General features: G+C 44.3%; 1 protein-coding gene across 5 annotated transcripts in view; it reads right to left on the bottom strand.

Annotated features, from left to right (window-relative positions):
- Positions 1-14,965, bottom strand: part of LOC112237088 (ubiquitin thioesterase ZRANB1-like) — a 43,490-nt gene that overhangs the window by 14,076 nt on the left and 14,449 nt on the right. For all 5 annotated transcript variants that reach the window (XM_042314936.1, XM_042314935.1, XM_042314939.1 and 2 more), the window contains exons 3-5: positions 6,948-7,135; positions 5,195-5,348; positions 773-844 (exon numbers count right to left, since the gene is read on the bottom strand). In XM_042314936.1, coding sequence (XP_042170870.1) covers positions 773-844; positions 5,195-5,348; positions 6,948-7,135 — 414 coding nt within the window. The remainder of the gene's footprint in view (positions 1-772; positions 845-5,194; positions 5,349-6,947; positions 7,136-14,965) is intronic.

Genomic DNA, 14,965 nt, shown 5'->3' with positions numbered 1-14,965 from the left:
TAGCTAGCTGGGGAGAGGAGGGGTGGTGAGGTAACTAGCTAGCTGGGGAGAGACAGGTGAGGTAACTAGCTAGCTGGGGAGAGGGGGGGTGAGGTAACTAGGTGAGGTAACTAGCTAGCTGGGGAGAGGAGAGGGCGGTGAGGTAACTAGCTAGCTGGGGAGAGGGCGGTGAGGTAACTAGCTAGCTGGGGAGAGGAGAGGGCGGTGAGGTAACTAGCTAGCTGGTGAGAGAGCAGTGAGGTAACTAGCTAGCTGGTGAGAGGGTAGTGAGGTAACTAGCTAGCTGGTGAGAGGGTAGTGAGGTAACTAGCTAGCTGGTGAGAGGAGAGGGCGGTGAGGTAACTAGCTAGCTGGGGAGAGGAGGGGTGGTGAGGTAACTAGCTAGCTGGGGAGAGGAGAGGGCAGTGAGGTAACTAGCTAGCTGAGGAGAGGTAAATAGCTAGCTGAGGAGAGGTAAATAACTAGCTGAGGAGAGGAGCAGATTGGGGCTCCTAAAAGGAGGACTCTTCGCTTTTCTACCTGCTCATCTGAGACGGACGCAAAAGGATCAAAACACACACACACACACACACACACACACACACACACACACACACACACACACACACACACACACACACACACACACACACACACACACACACACACACACACACACACACGCGATTCTAATTGTAAATCTACAACATGCAGTACGCACCCCTGGCATGGGGTTGATGGGAGATATTGAGAAATATCCAGAGATATCAATAATCCTCTGAGATCTTTTTACCTTTCTGTACATCTCGATCTAACACCTCATCAAACAGCTTCTCCTGGACTGCAGTGGGCAGGTCTTCGATGTCTGCAGAAACACACAACGAGAGAGCGAGAGAGAGCGAGAGAGAGAGAGAGAGAGAGAGAGAGAGAGAGAGAGACAGAGAGAGACAGAGAGAGAGAGAGAGAGAGGAATTAGGTGACTTTTAAAAAAACTGCAAATATTATTATCAGCTAGATTACAAAATTCCCCCTGTTCACATTTGCCTATACTGACTGCCTAACACCCCCCACAAATCAAAATGGTCATAGTGAAAACAGAAAACAACACGGAGAAAAGATGCTTGTAATAAACCTTCATAAAATGATCTACATTTTGCCAATTGGTGACTGAACAGTAAACATGCTGTTCATAAACTGCTGCCTTCACATATAATTCATAACCCCTTGACCTATGACCTATTGTGTTGGTGTTACAGCCAAAATTCTAAAAGGATTAAATAAATAAAAAAACGTCACCCGTCGACACACAAAACACCATAATGACAAACATGTTTTTAGACATTTTTTACTAATTTAGTGAAAATGAAATACAGAAATATCACATTTTCCAAAAGTATTCACATCCCATAGTCAATACTAATCTGTTTCAGCTTTGAGTCGTCTTGGGTACGTCTGTTTCAGCTTTGAGTCGTCTTGGGTACGTCTGTTTCAGCTTAGAGTCGTCTTGGGTACGTCTGTTTCAGCTTAGAGTCGTCTTGGGTACGTCTGTTTCAGCTTAGAGTCATCTTGGGTACGTCTGTAACAGCTTAGAGTCATCTTGGGTATGTCTGTATCAGCTTTGAGTCATCTTGCGTACGTCTGTTTCAGCTTAGAGTCGTCTTGGGTACGTCTGTTTCAGCTTAGAGTCATCTTGGGTACGTCTGTAACAGCTTAGAGTCATCTTGGGTACGTCTATAACAGCTTAGAGTCATCTTGGGTATGTCTGTATCAGCTTTGCAAATCAGGATTTGGGGATTTTCTCCAATTCTTCCTTGCAGATTTTCTCAAGCTCTGTTAAATTAGATGGGGAGTGGCAGTGAACAGCAATCTTCAAGTCTTTCCACAGATTTTCAATTGGGATTCAGGTCGGGGATTTGTCTGGACCACTCAAGGACTTTCACATTCTTGTTCTGGAGTCATTTCAGCATTGCTTTGGCTGTATGCTTGGGGTCATTGTCCTGTTGAAATGTAAATCTCCAGTTTAAGGTTGTTTGCACTCTGGAGCAGGTTCTCATTAAGGCTCTGCCTGTATTTGGCTCTATTCATTGTTCCCTCCATCCTTACCAGTCTCCCAGTCCCCTCGCCGCTGAAAAGCATCCCCCATAGCATGATGCTGCCACCTCCATCCTTACCAGTCTCCCAGTCCCTACTGCTGAAAACCATCCCCATAGCATTAAAAAACCCACTTTTGTCCTGTTTGTCCTTCTGGAAGGTTTTCCCATCTCAGCCAAGGAACTCTGTAGTCATTGGTGGTCATTGGGATCTTGTTCACCTCCTTGACCAAGGTCCTTCTCGCCCGATAGCTCAGTTTGGTCAGACAGCCAGCTCTAGGCAGAGTCTGGGTAGTTCAAAATGTTTTCCATTTCCCAATGATGGAAGCTTCCAAGACTCTAGTAATGGTTTTATACCCTTCCCCAGATATAGGCCTCGTCACATATCTCAGGGATCTACGGAGAGTTCCTTGGACTTCCCGGTATAGGTTCTACACAAACATGCGCTGTCACCTGTGGGACCCTGTACAGACAGATGTGTTTCTTTCTAAATCATGTCCAAACCATTTCAAATTGGCCACAGGTGGACTCCAAAACAAGCTGCAGTGACATCAAGAACGACGAAAGGAAACTGGAAGAACCCGAGCTCAATTTGGAGTGTCATAGCAAAGGGGTGTGAATACATATGTAAATGAGATTTCATTTTTCAATATATTAGCACAATTTGGTTTTTTAAACATGTCTTCACTTTGTCATTATGGAGTATTGTGTTTAGATGGTTGGGGGGGACCAATCCATTCTGAATTCAGGCTGTAACAACAATAGATGGAATAAATCAAGGGGGTGTGAATACATTCTGAAGGCACAGTAGCTGCACGGCTAACTGCATACACGGAAGAGAACACTGGTGACCATTCTCTGGCTCAATAGTGAATACACTGGGGGAGAGAGAGAGAGAGAGAGACAGAGAGAGCGAGAGAGACAGAGAGAGAGAGAGAGAGAGAGGGAGAGAGAGAGAGAGAGAGAGAGAGAGAGAGAGAGCGAGAGAGACCTCTCACTGTAATGGCCTGAAGCCAAGCTCTGCCTGCACAGAAATACTAGCCTGTTCTGTGTGTACAGTTAAGTGCACATCTCTGAAATCTCAATGACGATATTATGCAGGCGGGAAAAGACTGGATACAGTCTCTCTCTCCCTCAATAACACTAGCTACTGTACTACAAGACTGGATGCAGTCTCTCCCTCACTAAGACTAGCTACTGTACTACAAGACTGGATGCAGTCTCTCCCTCACTAAGACTAGCTACTGTTCTATAAGACTGGATGCAGTCTCTCCCTCACTAAGACTAGCTACTGTACTACAAGACTGGATACAGTCTCTCTCTCCCTCACTAAGACTAGCTACTGTTCTATAAGACTGGATGCAGTCTCTCTCTCCCTCACTAAGACTAGCTACTGTTCTATAAGACTGGATGCAGTCTCTCTCTCCCTCACTAAGACTAGCTACTGTACTACAAGACTGGATGCAGTCTCTCCCTCAATAACACTAGCTACTGTACTACAAGACTGGATGCAGTCTCTCTCTCCCTCTCTCCCTCACTAAGGCTAGCTACTGTACTACAAGACTGGATGCAGTCTCTCTCTCCCTCAATAACACTAGCTACTGTACTACAAGACTGGATGCGGTCTCTCCCTCAATAACACTAGCTACTGTACTACAAGACTGGATGCAGTCTCTCTCTCCCTCTCTCCCTCACTAAGGCTAGCTACTGTACTACAAGACTGGATGCAGTCTCTCTCTCCCTCTCTCCCTCACTAAGGCTAGCTACTGTACTACAAGACTGGATGCAGTCTCTCTCTCCCTCACTAAGACTATCTACTGTACTACAAGACTGGATGCAGTCTCTCTCTCCCTCACTAAGACTAGCTACTGTACTACAAGACTGGATACAGTCTCTCTCTCCCTCACTAAGACTAGCTACTGTTCTATAAGACTGGATGCAGTCTCTCTCTCCCTCACTAAGACTAGCTACTGTTCTATAAGACTGGATGCAGTCTCTCTCTCCCTCACTAAGACTAGCTACTGTACTACAAGACTGGATGCAGTCTCTCCCTCAATAACACTAGCTACTGTACTACAAGACTGGATGCAGTCTCTCTCTCCCTCTCTCCCTCACTAAGGCTAGCTACTGTACTACAAGACTGGATGCAGTCTCTCTCTCCCTCAATAACACTAGCTACTGTACTACAAGACTGGATGCGGTCTCTCCCTCAATAACACTAGCTACTGTACTACAAGACTGGATGCAGTCTCTCTCTCCCTCACTAAGACTAGCTACTGTACTACAAGACTGGATGCAGTCTCTCTCACCCTCACTAAGACTAGCTACTGTACTACAAGACTGGATGCAGTCTCTCTCTCCCTCACTAAGGCCAGCTACTGTACTACAAGACTGGATGCAGTCTCTCTCTCCCTCACTAAGACTAGCTACTGTACTACAAGACTGGATGCAGTCTCTCTCTCCCTCTCTCCCTCACTAAGGCTAGCTACTGTACTACAAGACTGGATGCAGTCTCTCCCTCACTAAGGCTAGCTACTGTACTACAAGACTGGATGCAGTCTCTCTCTCCCTCTCTCCCTCACTAAGGCTAGCTACTGTACTACAAGGATAGATGCAGTCTCTCTCTCCCTCACAAAGACTAGCTACTGTACTACAAGACTGGATGCAGTCTCTCCCTCACTAAGGCTAGCTACTGCACTACAAGACTGGATGCAGTCTCTCCCTCACTAAGACTAGCTACTGTACTACAAGACTGGATGCAGTCTCTCTCTCCCTCACTAAGACTAGCTACTGTTCTACAAGACTGGATGCAGTCTCTCCCTCACTAAGACTAGCTACTGTACTACAAGACTGGATACAGTCTCTCTCTCCCTCACTAAGGCTAGCTACTTTACTACAAGGATAACCTACATTGTTAATTCATACACTTAAACATACTTCCTAAATGTATTTTATATACAGAACAACTTGAAATTGGATGAAACATTTCAGTCATTTTGCAAATTTTTATCATGATGAACAAATCTCCCTCGGACATTTAGCTTGTTAACCATCCATTCATCATCCCTGGGGAACACTGAGGACAAAGAGCAAGATGTACAGTAAGGACAGGGAAGGTTGGTCACCTGCGGGCAGTGTGAAGGTCACCAGGTCAGAGAGGAAGTAGCAGTTGAAGTCTCCTTTACGTTGGTGCAGAGAGGCAGCGATCTCCCTGCGGATCTGTTCTGTCAGCTCACCACACACCATGGCAGGGATACACTTAGCTGCCTGCTGGGACACCTGCACGGGGATGGAGGGAGGACAGACTCATTATGACAAGACAGCTTTTCATTTCAGTAATTTCAGTCGCTGTAGTAGCTGAAGTGTATAGTGTTGAGTCATTACTCAAAGCCAGTGGCATGTCATTAGTAAAAATTGAAAAAGGTAAGGGGCCTAGACAGCTGCCCTGGGGAATTCCTGATTCTACCTGGACTTTGTTGAGAGGCTTCCATTAAAGAACACTTCCACTGTACACACACTTACACAAGGGTTTTGTGTTGTAGATATGTGGTAGTAGAGTAGGGGCTTGAGGGCACACACTTAATGCATTTTGAAATATGTTGTGAATGTATTGTAATGTTTTTAAAATTGTATAACTGCATTAATTTTGCTACACCCCAGGATCAGTAGCTGCTGCTTTTGGCAGGAACTAATAGGGATCCATAATAAACCCCAGGGAGAGTAGCTGCTGCCTTGGCAGGAACTAATAGGGATCCATAATAAACCCCAGGATCAGTAGCTGCTGCTTTTGGCAGGAACTAATAGGGATCCATAATAAACCCCAGGGAGAGTAGCTGCTGCCTTGGCAGGAACTAATGGGGATCCATAATAAACCCCAGGAAGAGTAGCTGCCATGGAAGAGTAGCTGCTGCCTTGGCAGGAACTAATGGGGATCCATAATAAACCCCAGGAAGAGTAGCTGCTGCCTTGGCAGGAACTAATGGGGATCCATAATAAACCCCAGGAAGAGTAGCTGCTGCCTTGGCAGGAACTAATGGGGATCCACAATAAACCCCAGGAAGAGTAGCTGCTGCCTTGACAGGAACTAATGGGGATCCATAATAAACCCCAGGAAGAGTAGCTGCTGCCTTGGCAGGAACTAATGGGGATCCACAATAAACCCCAGGAAGAGTAGCTGCTGCCTTGGCAGGAACTAATGGGGACCCATAATAAATACAAACCAAAATGGTTCTCATATTCTATGCTAGTTGTACCCATGATATCATCTTTAGATCTCCCCTTCCTTCATTTCTAACAGATATTTTCATCTGTCACATGAAACCGCTCACACATGCGGTGCGCTTTAGAGAACAATGTTTCCCCGCTAATTGCAAATTTAGAAGATTCGCTCATACAGCCATGTGCATATTGTTGAGCTTATAATATGAATAAATAAAACTTGATCAACATTTTAAGCTAAACGATCTGATATGTTGCATCAGCCTCATTGCTTTAAAAAATATATATATATAAGAGTACTTGGATTAGTAAAAAAATACAAATAAATCTGTCCTACTTGCAAAAAAATATTAAATGTGACACGTTTCAGGAAACTTGTGTTGGATTTCAAGATGTCTGATTCGGGAAACGAATGAGTACAGTTGCTTGCTTATATGTGAATTACTGTTGTGATAAGTCTGACTGTGAGTCAGACGCCATTTTGTTTTTTTCCCTTTCTGGATTCTTTGTCTCCCTGACTTGTAATCACTTTACGTTCGAGCCATTCGGATAATTGGTACTGTTCCAAATAGCTAGGCGGTCCATGCGAGGGACAAAATTGATTCGAATCTGGACATTCACCCTAACTCTTATGTATTTCAAAAACAAATGTAACTTTACCTCAGTGAGAAGGATAGCCAACATGTCTTGTCTCTGGAAGCGGATGGCCAGGTGAACTAGTGTAAAGCCATCGTTGAAGGCAGTGGCACGGTTCAGGAGACGGACCTCGTCTGAAGTCAGCTGACGGGCGATGTCACCGCCGGACGACTTGTAGGCCTCGACAGCAGCCATGTTCCCCTCCACCACACCTGCAGCACAGACATTTTTTTTTTTTACCATTTAGGCTACATTTTTTAAATCATAAGCAGACACCTAGGCTACATTTAGACAGAATTCTGATTTAAAAAATATATATATACAGTGGGGCAAAAACATATTTTCTTTGCAAATAAATTCATTAAAAATCCTACAATGTGATTTTCTGGAGAAAAAAAAATCTCATTTTGTCTGTCATAGTTGAAGTGTACCTATGATGAAAATTACAGGCCTCTCTCATCTTTTTAAGTGGGAGAACTTGCACAATTGGTGGCTGACTAAATACTTTTTTGCCCCACTGTATGTTTTGCTTTGAAAAGAGCTGATGTGATTGGTCAAAAGAAGATCAGAATTGGGCTGCCAGGGGGCCTCCCGGGTGGCACAGTGGTTTAGGGCGCTGTACTGCAGCGCCAGCTGTGCCATCAGAGACTCTGGGTTCGCGCCCAGGCTCTGTCGTAACCGGCCGCGACCGGGAGGTCCGTGGGGCGACGCACAATTGGCCTAGCGTCTCCCGGGTTAGGGAGGGGTTGGCCGGTAGGGATGTCCTTGTCTCATCGCGCACCAGCGACTCCTGTGGCGGGCTGGGCACAGTGCACGCTAACCAAGGTCGCCAGGTGCACGGTGTTTCCTCTGACACATTGGTGCGGCTGGCTTCCGGGTTGGATGCGCGCGCTGTTAAAGAAGCAGTGCGGCTTGGTTGGGTTGTGTATCGGAGGACGCATGACTTTCAACCTTCGTCTCTCCCGAGCCCGTACAGGTGTTGTAGCGATGAGATAAGCTAGTAGCTACTAAAAACAATTGGAAACCACGAAATTGGGGAGAAAACAGGGTAAAAAAAAAATAATAATAATAATTGGGCTGCCTGTCTAAAGGTAGCCAGATAGACAGAGACAGGGAGGGAGGAACTCATTACTGGGGATGACCCGTAACACGTTATATTAAATTGAAACTTTACTTGTCTCTGCAGAGAAATTGATTGTACAGCCAGGAGACACAAAACAACAAATAGTACTAAAGTTTACACGTTTAAAACAAAACAACAAAACAAACAAATCCACTGAACACAACACACTGTGTATCTGCCACTGTGAGACTGTCAAGATAAATACAAATGCTGTACAGACATTGTGTTCCTCCCTCGCTTCTACAAACACTGTTCTACTGTCAGATCCTCTCTCTCCCTACTCTTGTCATCCACAGAAAGGGAAATATTAGAGCTGGCAGTGAACAGTCAAGCTGTCAGGCTGGTCATTGTTCAGAGATATACTGTAGGTCGAGGCCTGTGGAGCTGGCAGTGAACAGTCAGGCTGGTCATTGTTCAGAGATATATTGTAGGTCGAGGCCTGTGGAGCTGGCAGTGAACAGTCAGGCTGGTCATTGTTCAGAGATATACTGTAGGTCGAGGCCTGTAGAGCTGGCAGTGAACAGTCAGGCTGGTCATTGTTAAGAGATATACGTTAAGAGATATACTGTAGGTCGAGGCCTGTGGAGCTGGCAGTGAACAGTCAGGCTGGTCATTGTTCAGAGATATATTGTAGGTCGAGGCCTGTGGAGCTGGCAGTGAACAGTCAGGCTGGTCATTGTTCAGAGATATACTGTAGGTCGAGGCCTGTAGAGCTGGCAGTGAACAGTCAGGCTGGTCATTGTTAAGAGATATACCGTAGGTCGAGGCCTGTATGCTTGCTTCGCTTTGTGTAGGCCTTAAGCCAAGATAACGTCCCTCAATGTACTTTGACATACATCCAACCCGTGAACCAAGTTTCTATCAACAACATTCATGTCATTACAGACAGATACATGAGCTTTCCATTTGAAATATGATGTCTAACGTGGCCATTAAAGAACCGATATTGTACATGGACAGTGTTAAGAGATACAGTCCTACTACCTTGCTTTGTGTGTAGCCTAGGTAATAAAAAAAAAATATATATCCCTTGATGTTGAAATACCATCTGTAAGGAAAGTTTAAAATCGTCAAACATTCATATCATTGCTGACAGGATGTCGAAGCGTTCCCATTTTAAATAGTATATCCCAAATGTGCTGCTTCTTCAACTGTATCTGAATGGATTAAAGCTCAGATCGGCTCCAGAGGTACGTCCCCATACAGACAGCTGGTTATAAAACGCTAGACGTAATGGACCGGCTGTGGTGTTCATTAAAAGACCTCCACATCATTATCCATCACATACTGAATGGGCTCCATGCTGTTCCTACTCACTGCTAATGAATCTACAGCCCCCACGGGGCATTGGGCATTATGTAGGTTAGTATGCATTATGAAGTCATTATGTAGGTTAGTATGCATTATGAAGTCATTAAGTAGGTTATAAGGCATTATGAAGCCATTATGTAGGTTAGTAGGCATTATGAAGCCATTATGTAGGTTAGTATGCATTATGAAGTCATTAAGTAGGTTATAAGGCATTATGAAGCCATTATGTAGGTTAGTATGCATTATGAAGCCATTATGTAGGTTAGTATGCATTATGAAGCCATTATGTAGGTTAGTATGCATTATGAAGCCATTATGTAGCTTAGTAGGCATTATGAAACCATTATGTAGGTTAGTATGCACTATGAAGCCATTATGTAGGTTAGTATGCATTATGAAGCCATTATGTAGGTTAGTATGCATTATGAAGTCATTAAGTAGGTTAGTGTTCCTAGTCCCCCGTAGGACTTTTGTTGTAAGTCATTATGTAGGTTAGTAGGCTTTATGAAGCCATTATGTAGGTTACTGTTCCTAGTCCCCCATAGGGCTTTGGTCAAGAGTAGTGCACTATATAGAGAGTCGTTTGGGAGGTATCCTTAATCTCATTTGAGTAAGGAGGAAGAGGAGGAGGACGAAGACAACTCTGATATGACAGCAGGGGTGGAAAAGGACCTCAATTATCATACTTGAGTCAAAGTAAAAAGATACCTTACTAGAAAATGACTCAGTAAAATACTACTTAAGTAAAAGTCTACAAGTTTTTGGTTTTAAAGATACTTAAGGATCAAAAGTATAAAACCATTTCAAATTTCTTATATGAAGCAAATCAGACGGCACAATTTTATTTTTATTGACGGATAGCCAGAGGCGCACTCCAACACCCAGACATAATTTACAAACAAAGCATTTGTGTTTAGTGAGTCCTCCAGATCAGAGGCAGTAGGGATGACCAGGGATGTTCTCTGTTTAGTGAGTCCTCCAGATCAGAGGCAGTAGGGATGATCAGGGATGTTCTCTGTTTAGTGAGTCCTCCAGATCAGAGGCAGTAGGGATGACCAGGGATGTTCTCTGTTTAGTGAGTCCTCCAGATCAGAGGCAGTAGGGATGACCAGGGATGTTCTCTGTTTAGTGAGTCCTCCAGATCAGAGGCAGTAGGGATGACCAGGGATGTTCTCTGTTTAGTGAGTCCTCCAGATCAGAGGCAGTAGGGATGACCAGGGATGTTCTCTGTTTAGTGAGTCCTCCAGATCAGAGGCAGTAGGGATGACCAGGGATGTTCTCTGTTTAGTGAGTCCAGATCAGAGGCAGTGAGTCCTCAGATCAGAGGCCTCCAGATCAGTAGGGATGACCAGGGATGTTCTCTGTTTAGTGAGTCCTCCAGATCAGAGGCAGTAGGGATGACCAGGGATGTTCTCTGTTTAGTGAGTCCTCCAGATCAGAGGCAGTAGGGATGACCAGGGATGTTCTCTGTTTAGTGAGTCCTCCAGATCAGAGGCAGTAGGGATGACCAGGGATGTTCTCTGTTTAGTGAGTCCTCCAGATCAGAGGCAGTAGGGATGACCAGGGATGTTCTGTTTAGTGAGTCCTCCAGATCAGAGGCAGTAGGGATGTCCAGGGATGTTCTCTGTTTAGTGAGTCCTCCAGATCAGAGGCAGTAGGGATGTCCAGGGATGTTCTCTGTTTAGTGAGTCCTCCAGATCAGAGGCAGCCAAGCATATCCCAAATGTTTATGAAGTGATAAAAAGTAGGGATGACCAGGGATTTTCTGTTTAAATAAACTGACAGGGATGTTCTCTGTTTAGTGTTGTTGGGTTATGAGTAAAATAGGGATGACCAGATTTAACAGATGAGGCAGTAAACCAGGGATGTTCTCTGTTTAGTGAGTCCCTAGGGATGACCAGGCTGTGAGTCCTACAGGCTGGGATGACCAGGGATGTTCTCTGTTTGTGAGTCCTCCAGATCAGAGGCAGTAGGGATGACCAGGGATGTTCTCTGTTTACCTCTAGAGGCAGTAGGGATGACCAGGGATGTTCTCTGTTTAGTGAGTCCTCTGTTGAGTCCTCCAGATCAGAGGCAGTAGGGATGACCAGGGATGTTCTCTGTTTAGTGAGTCCATCAGATCAGAGGCAGTAGGGATGACCAGGGATGTTCTCTGTTTAGTGAGTCCTCCAGATCAGAGGCAGTAGGGATGACCAGGGATGTTCTCTGTTTAGTGAGTCCTCCAGATCAGAGGCAGTAGGGATGACCAGGGATGTTCTCTGTTTAGTGAGTCCTCAGATCAGAGGCAGTAGGGATGACCAGGGATGTTCTCTGTTTAGTGAGTCCTCAGATCAGAGGCAGTAGGGATGACCAGGGATGTTCTCTGTTTAGTGAGTCCATCAGATCAGAGGCTAGGGATGACCAGGGATGTTCTCTGTTTAGGAGTCCTGATCAGAGGCAGTAGAGATGACCAGGGATGTTCTCTGTTTAGTGAGTCTGTAGGGATGTTCTCTGTTTAGTGAGTCCCAAGCATATCCCAAATGTTTATAGAACTAAAAATGTTTTTAAATAAACTACCCGTTGTTGGGTTATGAGTAAAATAGGCGGGGAGTGTGTACCCTATGGCTGTACCCTACGGCTGTACCCTACGGCTGTACCCTACGGCTGTACCCTACTCGGGGGTGTGGTCACGTTAAGCCACGCCTCACCGTGTACATCCATCGGTTCAGTATGAATAAATGTATTACGCTCAGTGCCATGTTAAATCCTATTTCCCCATCCTCTCTATTCAGTTGACAAACAGGCTAATAGTATTGTATTATACTCAGTGCCATGTTGAATCCTATTTCCCCATCCTCTCTATTCAGTTGACAAACAGGCTAATAGTATTGTATTATACTCAGTGCCATGTTGAATCCTATTTCCCCATCCTCTCTATTCAGTTGACAAACAGGCTAATAGTATTGTATTATACTCAGTGCCATGTTGACCCCATCCTCTCTATTCAGTTGACAAACAGGCTAATAGTATTGTATTATACTCAGTGCCATGTTGAATCCTATTTCCCCATCCTCTCTATTCAGTTGACAAACAGGCTAATAGTATTGTATTATACTCAGTGCCATGTTGAATCCTATTTCCCCATCCTCTCTATTCAGTTGACAAACAGGCTAATAGTATTGTATTATACTCAGTGCCATGTTGAATCCTATTTCCCCATCCTCTCTATTCAGTTGACAAACAGGCTAATAGTATTGTATTACGCTGCATTGTATAACATTGTTTTCCCAACTTCACTCAATTCAACACATCAACGTGTTCAAATGTAATGACTTGACACAATGGACTCGTTCTTTCCAACAGGAAAACATGAACAAAAGTTACTGTTGTTGGCTTTACTGAAACGGAGCAATATTACACAAACACCGTCTGCTTCCTGCTATGGAAAACCAATGAGATCCTCCGATCAGCTTCCTTCAGAATAACCAGTACTGAAACTAAAACCAATGAGATCCTCCGATCAGCTTCCTTCAGAATAACCAGTACTGAAACTAAAACCAATGAGATCCTCCGATCAGCTTCCTTCAGAATAACCAGTACTGAAACTAAAACCAATGAGATCCTCCGATCAGCTTCCTTCAGAATAACCAGTACTGAAACTAAAACCAATGAGATCCTCCGATCAGCTTCCTTCAGAATAACCAGTACTGAAACTAAAACCAATGAGATCCTCCGAGAATCAGCTTCCTTCAGAATAACCAGTACTGAAACTAAAACCAATGAGATCCTCCGATCAGCTTCCTTCAGAATAACCAGTACTGAAACTAAAACCAATGAGATCCTCCGATCAGCTTCCTTCAGAATAACCAGTACTGAAACTAAAACCAATGAGATCCTCCGATCAGCTTCCTTCAGAATAACCAGTACTGAAACTAAAACCAATGAGATCCTCCGATCAGCTTCCTTCAGAATAACCAGTACTGAAACTAAAACCAATGAGATCCTCCGATCAGCTTCCTTCAGAATAACCAGTACTGAAACTAAAACCAATGAGATCCTCCGATCAGCTTCCTTCAGAATAACCAGTACTGAAACTAAAACCAATGAGATCATTGGATCAGAGTTTTTCTTCAACCTGTGCTCTAATATTAGTCACTAAGTCAGATAATAAACTGTAAAGTGATGTCTGGTGTTTGGTTGGCCTCATTTGCACCTGAGTGGCGCAGTGGTCTAAGACACTACATCTCAGTGCAAGACTCGTCACTGCAGTACCTGGTTCGAATCCAGGCTGCATCACACCTGGCCGTAGTTGGGAGTCCCCACACAAACGGCTCAGGTTTGGGTAGGCCGTCATCGTAAAAAAAAAAATTTGTTCTTAACTGACTTGCCTAGTTAAATAAATACAAAAAGAAACCCTAACCTAATAACCCAAACAATATCACATTCATTGGTCAATATGCATGTCCCAAGACAATATTGTGTCTCAACAAACTCTCTGGCCAGACTTATGACAGTATTGTATCTCAACAACAAACTCTCTAGCCAGACATTATGTAGGCTATTATGAAGTCATTATGTAGGTTAGTAGGTGTTATGAAGTCATTATGTAGGCTATTATGAAGTCATTATGTAGGTTAGTAGGTGTTATGAAGTCATTATGTAGGTTAGTAGGTGTTATGAAGTCATTATGTAGGTTAGTAGGTGGTATGAAGTCATTATGTAGGTTAGTAGGTGTTATGAAGTCATTATGTAGGTTAGCAGGTGGTATGATAGGGCAGTCAAATGATTGTGGTCACCGTAATAGCTGTTCGAATAGCATTTTATTGTATTAAAAAAAAAGGTTTTATTGATGTACATTTTATCCAATCCCCTGCCTCCTCTCATTTTATTGATGTACATTTTATCCAATCCCCCGCCTCCTCTCATTTTATTGATGTACATTTTCTCCAATCCCCCGCCTCCTCTCATTTTATCCAATCCCCCGCCTCCTCTCATTTTATTGATGCACATTTCTCCAATCCCCCGCCTCCTCTCATTTTATCCAATCCCCCTCCTCTCATTTTATTGATGCACATTTTCTCCAATCCCCCTCCTCTCATTTTATTGATGCACATTTCTCCTCCTCATTTTATTGATGTACATTTTCTCCAATCCCCCGCCTCCTCTCATTTTCTCCAATCCCCTGCCTCCTCTCATTTTATTGATGTACATTTTCTCCAATCCCCCGCCTCTGACTGCATGTGCTGCCATAGAAATATAATGAATAGAATGGGAATCCTCATTCAGGAGCAAAAAGCAGGAAGTAAAATACGAGCCATGTGATTTGTTGATTCAACTCAACTGACATTACAAAAAAAACTCCATGAGGGTGGTACGAGGGCCCGACGTCCACAGGTGGGGGTTGTGCTTACAGCCCAACACCGTGCAGGACGTTTGGTATTTGCCAGAGAACACCAAGATTGGCAAATTCGCCACTGGCGCCCTGTGCTCTTCACAGATGAAAGCAGGTTCACACTGAGCACATGTGACAGACGTGACAGTCTGGAGACGCCGTGGAGAACGTTCTGCTGCCTGCAACATCCTCCAGCATGACCGGTTTGGCGGTGGGTCAGTCATGGTGTGGGGTGGC

The sequence above is a fragment of the Oncorhynchus tshawytscha genome, unplaced genomic scaffold (genome assembly GCF_018296145.1).
Source record: "Oncorhynchus tshawytscha isolate Ot180627B unplaced genomic scaffold, Otsh_v2.0 Un_contig_11611_pilon_pilon, whole genome shotgun sequence".
Classification (NCBI taxonomy): domain Eukaryota; kingdom Metazoa; phylum Chordata; class Actinopteri; order Salmoniformes; family Salmonidae; genus Oncorhynchus; species Oncorhynchus tshawytscha.
This window is presented reverse-complemented; position numbering and strand designations above follow the sequence as displayed.